Source organism: Rhineura floridana, chromosome 10, assembly GCF_030035675.1.
Source record: "Rhineura floridana isolate rRhiFlo1 chromosome 10, rRhiFlo1.hap2, whole genome shotgun sequence".
In the NCBI taxonomy this organism is placed as follows: domain Eukaryota; kingdom Metazoa; phylum Chordata; class Lepidosauria; order Squamata; family Rhineuridae; genus Rhineura; species Rhineura floridana.
In genome coordinates this window covers 20,946,148-20,958,940 of record NC_084489.1, presented here as the reverse complement: position 1 = coordinate 20,958,940, position 12,793 = coordinate 20,946,148, and the positions used below count along the sequence as shown (strand labels likewise).

The 12,793-nt window shown below is 40.4% G+C and overlaps 1 protein-coding gene across 3 annotated transcripts in view; it reads left to right on the top strand.

Annotated features, from left to right (window-relative positions):
* Positions 1-10,575, top strand: part of CDCP1 (CUB domain containing protein 1) — a 61,353-nt gene extending 50,778 nt beyond the window's left edge. The window contains exons 7-8 of one of the 3 annotated variants that reach the window (XM_061586924.1): positions 4,634-4,721; positions 7,478-10,575. In XM_061586924.1, the coding sequence (XP_061442908.1) occupies positions 4,634-4,721; positions 7,478-7,916 (527 nt within the window). In that variant the 3' untranslated portion in view covers positions 7,917-10,575. The remainder of the gene's footprint in view (positions 1-4,633; positions 4,722-7,477) is intronic. The other 2 variants (XM_061586923.1, XM_061586922.1) reach the window with 2 other exon arrangements.
* Positions 10,576-12,793: the final 2,218 nt, after the last annotated feature.

Below are 12,793 nucleotides of genomic sequence, written 5' to 3'. Positions count from 1 at the left end.
GGCTTCATCTTTCCGTTCTGTATTCTTTCCCTTGAATTTGCAGGGTTGGGGAAGCAGCAGCATCCTTCTACCTGGTTTCAGTTACACAAGGCTTAATTTCTTGGGCTATAGACAGCAGTTTCTAGATGTTAAAATGACTCAACTTCAAAATGGGCTCCCTTATCTTATGTACCTTTTCTATCAATGTCGAGCATGTTTTCAACTGCTTTGGCATGCTCATATGACCAAGACAGAAACTCTTGCTTAACTGTCTTAGTTTGGGTTACTTTTCTCGTTTGCACCTACACATACATATATGTGCCATGGAGGAGAACTCTGCTTTTATGATCTCGCTGTTGTTGAAAGCTATTGATTTTTTTAAATTGTGACATTTGTGTCCATTCTATTTAAAAACGGTAAAGCTGGATCAAGTTGCTTAAACCTGGGGTGGTTCTGCCCAAATCATAATGTCTGATCTCTCCAGCTTATACAAAAACAAAAAGATACATGGCTACAAAGAGAGGCTTGTGTCTATTTTGTCTTCTGTGGAAGGAAAGAAGCTCTCTTGTTCCCTTTTTCCATAGGCAGATTGGCAAGCCGTACTACAGCAGTAAGATACAATTTTTAGAAGTACTTGTGATTTATATTTCATTCCATCTTAGTGAAAACCTAGTCAATGGTTTCCTTGGAACTGCTTCATAAAAGTGAACTCTCAGAGGTTGAACATCTTGTTTCTAAAAGATTATATTTCATCTTTTTACTGTGTGAACCTCCAAGGTGGCTTGTGTACTTAAAAGCCAGACCTGCCTAAACCGCATCAAAATTTACTGAATGGAAAACAAACCAACAAAAAAATTGTTTTTCTTTTCTTTTTTTTTAAACCAACATCATTTGAATGCATAGGTGAATAAAACAGACACGTTGGTGGGCATTGGCCATGTCATTACTAAAGGAGACCTTTGAGTCCCAATCCTCCCTGGCCTTTTTCTAACCAACAGGACCCAGGTTGTGCCTCCTGGTATTTAATGCCATGCTGGTGAATGGGAAGGCAACAGTCATGTGGGATTTGATTCTAGATGAGCTTGCCAACCTGGCTTGCATTAATGATTACAGAGACCCTGCTGGATGAAGCTGGGGGAGTTAATCTCTCTCAGCTTTGTCCAGTTGGGTTTCTATGTGTAGGCAAGGCTAGGTCGGAGGTTGGGTGACAGTAGTCTATCACAAGAATATTCCCTTCCGAGATGTTCCATTCAGCAAACATCATCCTTGGAGAAGGCTTGTGATTAGGACAAGTGAGGGTTTATGTTGTTGTACTATCCACCCCATTGCCCAACAGTCTCCCTTCTTGAGCTAACCAGGATAGGCTCTGGCATGGTCTTGGTCTTGGGTAACTTAAATGTTCACACTAAGGCCTCCCTGTTGAGTGGCTCAGGATTTCATGGCCACCATGACAATCATGGGCCTTTCTCAAATGATTTCTGGTTCCACCCATTTGAATGGGTATATTTTGGATTTGGTACTTGCTCAGGTGGGATTAATAGTGATCTGAAGATGAAAGAACTTTTGTTGGTTCCTTTTGACATGGTCAGAAAACTGCCTGGTGAGGTTTAGGCTGCTAACAACCCAGACATTCTGCATGAGTGGAGGACCTATTGAAGTGATCTGTCCCAGGCATCTCTTGGATCTGAACAGTGGCTTTGGAGGATTTTACTGGCAATGTGACAGGTGATTCTATCAAAGCCCTAGCTCGTCTCTAGAATAGAGAAATGGTTCATATGGTTGATATGATCATAGCTGAGTGTTCTCTCCAGCCCAGCAGCCCATCCAGGCATGGTCCTTGGTCTTCCTTGGAGTTCAGGGCAATGGAACTAGAAAGATGACAATTAGAGCAGTAGTGGGAGGAAGCGCATGATACATCTATTTGAACACAGACTAGAGATTATTAGTATTAATATCCTCCTTTCACCAATAGGTCCCAGGATGGGTCACAACAATATAAAATACATTATTAAAACAATTTAAAATAAATTTTAGAGCCTACTCTGTGGCGGTGAGGTTGGAGAAGTGATTGCTCTTCCCCAGCATCATCACATCTGTGCAGATTCATCCAGTGGAACTGCTTAGAGTAAACAAAAATCTCATTGAAGGTAACTCCTCAGGGCTTCAAGACCATCCAATAGGCTTTTGTTGCTTGTTTGCAAGACACCATAGATAACATTGATCTTCCACTTTCAGCTTTGAGTGCCTGTGTTAATTCTTCTGACTTCATAACTTTGGCATGTGCTTGCTCTGTTTTGATATATTTTCCATCATGCATCCTTCCTATAGGGATGCTTCCAGAATATGGGGCTGACCTGTGACCTTTGGCTTATGATGTTACCACAAGTTGTATTCTGTCTCCCATGCCTTTTTAACAATTAAAACCACTGGGAGAGTTCACCCAGAGTTTTGGGGTACAGTATCATCAGTATGCTGATGACCTTTAGCTCTCTCTTCATTTCTAATAATCCCAAGGAGATTGTAGATGTCCTAGATCAGTGCCTGATGTCAATAACATGCCAGATGAGGACTAACAAACAAACAAAATCTGGACAAGCCAGGGTCGTTTGATCAGTAGGAAGCGTTTTATTTTGGATATTCAAGTAGTATTGGAAGGAATACTCCCTCTGAAAATTCAGACTTGCAGCTTAGGGCTGCTCTTGAACCCAGCCTTACATCTGGAATTTCAGGCCTTGAGTGTGGCCACAAGTACCTTTGCACAATTAAGATTGTTGCACCAGCTGCATCCCTTCCTGGAACCTTCTTATGTAGCTACAGTGATAAGTGGTGGATGCCTTGACTGTAACAAGCTCTGGATGGGGCTGTCTTTGACCATCATCCAGAAACCTTGTTGATTCAGAATGCTGTTGCCAGGTTTGTTACAGGAGTAACATGGGGGTCATGTAACCCCTTTTGTCGCAACTGCCTTGACTGCCTATTTGCTTCCAAGCACAGTTCAAAGTGCTGGTTTTGACCAATGGAACACTAAATGGCTTGGGACCAGATAATTTTTCCTGAGAATTGAGATCTTCCACAGAGGCCCTTCTTGTAATTCAGGTGGTGACAACACACAAGAGCTCTTTTTGTGGTGCCTTCATTTTTGGACCTTGCTCTCTTGGGAGATTCTTCTGCCTCCTTCACTGATTAGGAAGGCAGTTAAACCTTGTATTTTAATAAGGTTTTAGCTCTCTAGTTATTTTGGTTGCTGTGCTGTCTGCTATTGTCATATCGTATTGCTTTTTACTGTTTTTTATTGTACTCTGCTCTGATCTCCTTAGAAAGGAAGAGTGGGATATAAATGATTTTAGATAATTTGTTTTTTAAGTGAGCATCATTCAAACACTCAGGTGAATAAAATTGTCTTGACTTTGTGCCAAGCAAATATATCTGGGAAAGAGATTTTACAAGCAGGGTGCCACTACTGAAAAGGTAACTGTCTGTCTTACCTTGGAACACACAGGCACTCAAAATAGGGCTCAGGTAAGATAATAATGGAGAAAAATGTGTTGCATTAAAAATAACTTTTTTAACATATACGTTTGGCACTGTCAAAGTTTTAAAATGCTGAACTGAGTTCTGACCTATCAAGAAAGGTAATCTCAAAATGCTTGAGTTCACTAAATGAGGTGCTATTAAATCTACATATTACCTATTTATACATATGAGATACCTCTTTTGAAAGTCAGTTGGCTTTCCCTAGAGCAGCCTTTCCCAACCAGTGTGCCTCCAGATGTTGTTGGACCACAACTCCCATCAGCCTCAGCAAGCATTGCCAATGGTCAGGAAAGATGGGAATTGTGGTCCAACAACATCTGGAGGCACACTGGTTGGGAAAGGCTGCCCTAGAGTGTTGCAATGGTTAAACGTCGTCTAAAGTGGGATGGGGCTATCAAAGATGCATATGATTTCATATTTTGATTATACTCCCTTTTTTTGCTGAAATTCCACTTTTTCATGAAACATGGAAACTACCTGTGAAAATTTCCTTTTTTATATATAAAGGAATAACTATTCCTTTTCTAGGATCTAAACATCCATGGTAGTATGGAGCATATCTGGCATAGGTTTTTCTATCACAACTGAACTTGTTAGGTAGTAATAGTGGTTGAGGTTATTTTGTCGTCTTTTCCCACTATATTTTGGATGTGTGGGTGAACATTTTTAAAAAGAACGTGTGTTCTTCAGCTACGTAACTTCTTGTGACTTTTCCCCACTTTGATTTCTCTCTTCTCCTTTCTTCCCTTCATGCCACCACCCAGCTGTTAACTACTGGAAGGTCAGTCCTGCATTTGCTGAAATTCCCATCTATTCCCCAGTATGTGTATTACACTGTAAAGTATGGTTTTAAAACTTCAGTCTCTCTCAAGTGTTAAATACATGGCTTGAAAGTTTAGACAGGAGATAATTTCCCTACTTAACTCCCTCCCTTTTGGATTCTTTGTGTCTCTCTTTTTTTATATCTTTGAGTGATATTGGATTGTTTGGGTGTCTGTGCACACATTAATAAAAAACTGGAATGTGTCAGAAGCAAGTGAATACAACTGTGACTCAGGACAAGATGAACTGTCTCTTTGGTTGTTTCTCACTGAACATCTCTCACTTTATCTTTTCACAGGTTTGGCGGTCATAATTGGCGTGGTGGTTGGTGGGATAGCAGTGCTAGCAGCTATTGGGCTTGTCATATGCTGCACTAAGAGAAAGAAGTAGGTGTACTTATTCTCAAAGCTTTTCTAAGCAGAGTAAAAGTTTGTTTGTTTTTTTGGCCAGAAGCAGATCTGTGTTTTAATAGAATCTTGCAGGCTCCAAACCAGTGAACCATGAGTAGCCTGCCTTCCTGGATGGGAGTCTTGAGTACGCTTTGATCTCTTCCTACTTAATATGCGATCTGTATTGTTAGAACTTGCAGTGCTGATGGCATCAAGGAAGAATCACAGCAGCAAGCTCATAGTCTTTGTAGTCATGATACACACTGGTTCCATGTTAAATGGTGCAGGAGCACTGCTTGTACACCCTAAAGGCAGGGATGGGCAACCTGCAGGCCTCAGCCTAATTTTAAAATCCCTCTGCAAGCAGTCAGTTCAGACCTCTGGCAGCCTCCTCCAACAGCTTGCTGGACGTGGAGGGAGAAGCGGGGGGGAGAGAGAAGTGGGTGTCAGAAAGAGAACAGAGTAGCAGAAAGAGAGAGAATAGGTGGATAACTCACTTTTTACTTTGTCCTCACTCACTGCCATCTTTGGTCCTTCTGTTCTCTGGCCCCCAACCAATGGAATGCAGCCCTCAACAGAAAAAAAAAGATTGCTGACCTTTAAAACTCTCTTCCCTCTTGCACATTCTCTGAAATGAGATGATGATGTAGACAAACTTGAAAAGATAGTCTGAAGAGGGAAAAGTAGAAAATGTGCCTGTTTGCATGTGATCCTGTATAGGCTCAGTATGGAAACTGAGTGTTAATATTTGTAGCATTGATATCTAAATTTCATTTGACAAGAGCATGATCAGGTGGGTAAGTTCCATAATAACACAAAACAAGTGGATCCATTGACCACCTGATCCCCAACTTGCTTCATGGTTCCTGAAATCCGCTAATTGTGAAATTGGCTGTGGTTACCCCCATTTTGGTCATACCCAAATTCAGAAAGCCTGAAATCCAGCAGACAGTTACAAACTCTTAAAATAACTGGGATTTAAATAATATGCTTAGGTGCTGGGCTGTAGATAAACATAACATTCATATGGTGTTTTGTGGCAACTAGCGACGGTTTTAGAGTTGAATTTCTGTGCTATTTAAGAACATAAGAACATAAGAAGAGCCTGCTGGATCAGGCCAGTGGCCCATCTAGTCCAGCATCCTGTTCTCACAGTGGCCTACCAGGTGCCTGGGGGAAGCCCGCAAGCAGGACCCGAGTGCAAGAACACTCTCCCCTCCTGAGGCTTCCGGCAACTGGTTTTCAGAAGCATGCTGCCTCTGACTAGGGTGGCAGAGCACAGCCATCATGGCTAGTAGCCATTGATAGCCCTGTCCTCCATGAATTTGTCTAATTTCTTGGTCCTCATGGAGGGCAACCTTTTCCCATGAAATTTTTTTTGTATGGATATTGCCCAAACTGTTTGGACTTCTCTCGCTCAATAATGCTTCCTTATTATGAGTTCATTGTTGTAAAAGTATTTCATTTCTCATTGCTTATTTTAAGGCAGAAGCAAACTGGTACAATGACAATTTAACACAGATTGCCAGTTGAACTTGTTGGTTCTCACCACTGCCCTGTCACAGACTTCTTGGCCTCTGTTCGTGCAAATTTCTCTTCCTCTTTATTGGCACCTCCAAAATGGCCCCTAAAGCAACCTATTTGGCTCTATGCATCATTGTCTCAATCAGCATACAGTCAGGGAGGGACAAACCCAAGTTTCCCAATGCTCTTCTGACAGAAGACCTGTTGCAATGAAGCATTCGTGACTGTGTGCTTCATGTCTCTAGTCAGCCACAGAAACAGCTGGACCAGTGGCAGTAAGATTTTGCCAGTATCAATATAAGCTCTTAGGGATCTGAGTCATATTTATTTTTGAGATCTTTATATCTTGAGTTTCTCACACTATGGCAACATAAAATGAAGTTACATTAAGAGGAAATGCTTAAATTAGTGTCTTATCTGACGACATAACTTCTTCACAGGGTGGCTATTTCACACAGTTCCTTGTGCGAAATAAAATGGGAAATGCATTGTTAGACATGTTCAGATATGTTAGGTTGATGGCCACACAGATCAAGGCCTTATTGGTGTTGTCTCCATAGCTATAGAATTCCCTTCCAGCTTGGGGCCTGTTAAACTCGGTTCCTTTCCATTCAGGTTGGCAAACTGTCTCTATTCCTCTAAGCTTCTGGGCTGAACTGGGTGTTTTATTCCTACTGCTGTTTTCGTCACAAATTCCTGTACAGCTTGTGACCCAGCAAACCAGTCACTGCCTGCCAGCCATACACAGTGGTTTACCAGGGCTTGACTGAACCTTTGCCTTTCTGGGACTGCAAAAAAACCCCAGTGAAGCTATCAAGCCCCTGGCAGGCCACAATACACTGAAATATGAAAGGTAGAATAAAACAAATGTCATTCTATCAAGCACCTACTTTATATTGAGGAAGGATGTCCTTTTCTAAACAAACTAGATGGGCCAATTAGCCAAACTACAATGGGTGTTTCTCAAACAATGCCCACCTATTGAAGGAAAGGTCGGAAAAGCTACAATTGGGATTAGGACTTAGGCCCTTTGGGAGGCGGGGTGTGGAATCAAGGTTTGAAATTAAATGTGACCCTTTTTATACCTGGTCGAACTTGATTGTAAGCACATGCAGCTTAGTGGTATAAGCTTTGGAAATTAAAACCATTGAAGGGAAAGTGTGTGTGCATGCATGCTAAATGCAAAAGCAGCATTTTTAATGTTTCTTGGTTTATTCCTTTTCTTTCAGCAGGAAAAAGGAAAACCAGATGCCAATGGTGGGAGTGTATAATACCAATGTCAACACCCAGATGCCTAGAAAAAAGGGCATATTCAAAAAGCGAAGAAAGACCAATGTGTCTCATGTCTATGCAGTTATTGATGACACCATGGTTTATGGGCACTTGCTGGATAACTCTATGAAACCAGAAAATGCTGAGATAGGGGTGTACCAGCCTTTTTCTGGGCCCATGAGTACCACACCACCGTCCCCACCTCCATTCAGGAAAGAATCCAAAGTGTCTGACATGGACGCTTCATTAATGTTAATGACTGACAATGAGAACTATACCTTTGCACACCGCACACCAGAAGAACTCCAGAGCAATGGTGACGTGAATGTTAGCGGTAATAGAAATGTGGGGCAGTCCTTGCCTGAGAAGAATGAACAAGAAAATTCAGTGGAATAACTTTTCTACCTAATACTTTCTGACTTCTACGGTTCAAATTAGAAACCAAATCTTACACCTACTTTTCTGTAGTTTCTGTTCAGTTTTTAGAATGAACATACTCGGACAATGTATTTGCCATAGTATGTTGGGCAGATATGCAAATAACTTGGAACACGGAGAAGGACAGCAAAGATGTATTTTCAGTCTTTGTAATAACAGACTTGTTTTTCAAAAGGTAAAAGACTGCATGTCGGATGTTAAACAAAACTGCAGAATTACTTTACCAAAAATGCCTGTTGATACCTGTTTCTTGAAGCCGAGCTCACATGGCTATGAAGATCTCAGGCATGCTACAAAATGAAAAATGGGGGGGGGGATTTGGGTGGAATGGCATAGCGCAAAGACAACTTTCCAAACTGAAGCCTTTCCATAGGATCATGACTTCTATTATCCATATGGGTTCCCTTCCTAATATGCTACTGAGGATTACACCACTTCTTTAATAGACAGTGCCTACACAACTCAGCAGCAAAAATTATTGTGCTATTTGTAAAAAGGAATGCTGCTTCTCTCCGTTTTCAATCAATTGTATGATATGTACAATTAAAGATCTTTCATTTTACTCTACTTTTATATGGAAACAATGTTGTGCTTTTAACCAATTATCCTCAATGATGCTTTCAAAACTAAGTTAGGGTATTGCCAAGGTTCTAATGCAAATAAATTATTCGTTCAGCATGAAAGCTGTTGCTAATCTACGCAATGGGTTGCCTTGTATTTATTGGTCAAAAGTGCAAAAATGGCAGACTTAAATGTAAAAATATCAAAATAATGTATGGGCTTGAACTCCACTGATTTTCAGATAGCTTTATGCTCTGAAGAGCTGTAAAAATATACATCTGTTTTGTGTGTATGTACCACCAGTGGCTAAGTACTTACCTTTGTATGTAAAAGCACAGAGTTAAAGAAAACAACAGTTCCATTTGCATGGGTAATGCAAATGGACAGCCATCATAGCCCTGAACAATACTTTCACAGTCTAAATGGCCAAAAACATACCTGTACATTCAAGTACCTCATTTTGAGGAGTATGGGAGCTACTTTGTGGAACATGCACAATTTTGCACGTGATGCTACACTTCCAGAGAGGCAGTGAGTGGCTTACTGTGAATTAATTCTTGCATAGTGATGATTAAACAGAATGCAAGTTAGGAAAGAATGGAAAGATAACTTTTGAATTTTTGATTAGCATTATTTATCTTGAATGAATATAATCACCATACATAGGCTTCACTCAAAAATATTCAGTAGCTGGTATTATGTGGGAAAGCATTTTCTCTGAGCTTTGTGGATCTTAGCATTTCATGTTTGCATATATGCTTATAGACAGTTGCACAAGACCTCTTGCACAACTCCTATTTATCTCAATAGTTCTTGAGCAAGGGACATTTCTGGTAGAGTATGTGGGAGTATGTGTGCTTATATGCAGCATTTTAACTAGTCACAAAAAAGTTAATAGTATCCAGAAATCTGTCTGGTGATGCTCTGTATGTGCAATGGGGCTTCCAAAGGCCCCCTTTTCAAAAGCAGCTGCCTCCACACTGCTCAACCAGTTGCTCTTGAAACTCAGGGGAATCTCAGCAGTGACATCTGCACTTTGGTGAGGTGTCAGAAATGAACAGGCAGCCGTTGAAGTGTTTGCACTTTACAAAGGGCCTTTCTGGATTCCTTCCAAGTAATGCATTCAGTATACTTTTTGCATCCATATTAATTTGCATGACCCAATTCTATTAACTTTCTGTATTTTAAATGTATATATGTTGAAACTATTAACCCAATTTACATCATTTATGTTTAATTATCACATTAATATTACTTCTGGTCTGTGTATTGGCTCTTGTCATCTACACATACAAACTACACAAACTGCACATATGAGTATGGATTCGACATACCTGGATGTCCTCTTAAAAATTTTTTTTTGCATTGTGAAATCTGTCAAATGTCTTGGGGCTCACCTTTTTGTTAAAATAGTGAACATGAGACCATTGCACAGTTGTGAAATGGGTGGGGTTTTGGTCTCCATACCCTAAAACAAAGACAGAATGAATATACATAATTTTGTAATGCATATGCAATGGAATTTGTCCTGTAAGGTTGGGCCTATTTTGTAAATGTGAGAGTATGTTATGGCACTAGACATTGTCCTTCTGAAGTTGCATGAAACCTCATTTCCTGGCAACATGACTATATCCAAAATGATTTTTTATAGCAGTAAGACAGAATTGTGTTTACTAGTAGGGGAGCTCTTGTAGCCTCCTGGCACGCATAACACTATGCCATAGAATCTTCATAAGAATTGCAGGATCAAATTGGAGTTGTGTAATTATTTTCCCCCAAATTACTACTTTTTTGTCATTATTTCTGTAGATCATTTAATAACTTATTCATTGTATATCTTTGTAAATATTTGTGACACTTCTGTGTATGACTGAAATTCCCAGTGTTACTCTTTCATAGTCTTATGCTCCTATAGTTTTATGTTATAAGGCTTATAACATTTTAATTTCTTAAATTCCTCTGACACAGATGTTTTATTTAATTTTGCATTTTCTGGTTACACCAGAGAGACATTTTGATGCTAAAGATCTTTTTACATGTATGAGTTTTTCAGAATGAAATAAAATGGTGTTTACAATGATCACCACTTACCTGAATCTTAAGCGACTGCTGTGCTTAATTAAGGGGCTTGTTTTGAACTCCCTGGTTTTTGTTTGGTGATTACCACGAATCCAGGAATTCTGTTCAAACTGGGGCCATTCTGGGGCTGTTTGCTGTGAGTGTAATTGGTTATGAATTATTGGTGAAAAATGGGCATGGCAACAAAATGTTATCCAGTATCCTTCCTGTGTAAGTGTTTCTGCTTAGAGGTCCAGCCCCTCCACCCATTTTCAATCTATCTTTTCCATCTGAACAGTCCATGGCTACTAGACATGCTCAGGCCTCATTCAGCTCTTTTGGGGATGGGAGCAGGGTTACCTCCTGAGGTTTGCATTTTAATATTTTTTGAAGTTCTGTAAACCTTGCATTTCCCTTGAGCATGCTGATACCTCCCTCTTGTTTTACAGTGGCCTTTTTTTTTGTTCATTTTAATGTCAACTTCTTACATATACAGAAAAATGAGAACTATATTCTATGAGAACAAGAATAACCTGGCTTCAGTTGTCCATGCCCTGGTAACCTCCAAGTTAGATTACTGCAATGCCCTCTACGTGGGGCTCCCTTTGAAGACTGTTCGGAAACTGCAGCTTGTACAATATGCAGTGGCCAGATTGGTAAAAGGGACCAAACTGTTCAAACATATAAAACCTATTCTGGCCTGCTTGCAGTGGCTGCCTGTATGTTTCCGAGCTGGATTCAAGGTGCTGGTTTAACCTATAAAGCTTTACATGGCTTGTGACCATAATACGTGATGGAATGCCTCTCCCGAAATGAACCCACCCATACACTACGCCCAACATCAAAGGCCCTCCTCCGGGTGCTGACTCGGAGGGAAGCTGGGAGGCTGGCAACAAGGGAGAGGGCCTTCTCAGTGGTGGCCCCCAAATTATGGAATGATTCCCCTGACGAGGTGCGCCCAGTGCCAACACGGTTATCTTTTCAGCACCAGGTCAAGACTTTCCTCTTCTCCCAGGCATTTTAGCATGTGTTTTTAAATTGCTTTTTAAAAATGTGTTTTTAAATTTGTGTATTTGTTTTTAATGTTTTTAATTGTTGTAAACCGCCCAGAGAGCTTCTGCTATGGGGCGGTATACAAATGCAATAAATAAATAAATTAGCATAGGCTTTAGCTTTAAGGTACCAGAGACATTGCCACCTAACAGAAGGGTTATTCTATCTTTGGCTGCCTTGTAGCCTGGCATTGTTTTCTCCTCTCTTGCAATGAAGGTTCTTGCAGGCATCTTTTTCCAGAACAGCCCAATCTCATCCACATTAAAAATGTGTTCCTTGGAGTAGTCTCCCTCTTTAATAATTTTGGCAAGGTTGCGTAGATAGCTTTCTGCAGCCTCAGTATTTGCAGCAGCTGCCTCTCCTTGCGCTTTGATGTTATGTAGGTTAGACCTCTTCTTGAACCTATCAAACCATCCACGGCTTGCAACAAATTTGGCATCCTTCACTGCCTCACCTTTCTTAGCCTTCAGGTCATTGAATAGGCTTAAGGCCTTACTTTGAATCGTTGTCTGGCTTACAGGAACCTGGCGTTCAGTCTGATTGTCTATCCAAACTATTAAGAGTCTCTCCATGTCTGCAACAAGGCTATCCCTTTTTCTAATTTTTGTTGTGTTCAGTGGCGTAGCACTCTTCACTTCTGCAAGAATTTTTTCTTTGCTCTTCATGACCGTGTTAACTGTAGCTCAAGTGAAGCCTAGCCTTCGGCCTATCTCAGCTTGAGAAACACCTTCTTCAGACAGTTTAATCATGTTAAGCTTCATATCTAAGGTGATAGATTTACGACTTTTCTTTGTATCTGCCATTATGTACTGTATGTAATACTGTACAGTACTGTACTACAGTACCTGTACTGTACTGAAGGCAAGGGAAATGCACACACACACACCCACACACACACAAGCCAGCAGTGGCAAAAGCCAGAACTAATGATAGGCAGAAAGAGAAAATATTCAGTTAAAGCAGGAAAGGAAGATGGGACAATGGAGAGGTATAAAATGGGACAATGGAGAGGTATAAAATGAAAAAAGGGGGATCTAAAGAATTTTTTTATTTTTTTATCACAATCAATTAAAGCAGGAAAGGAAGATGGGACAATGGAGAGGTATAAAATGAAATCGGGAATCTAAAGAATTCTTTTATTTTTTATTTTTTTTATCACAATT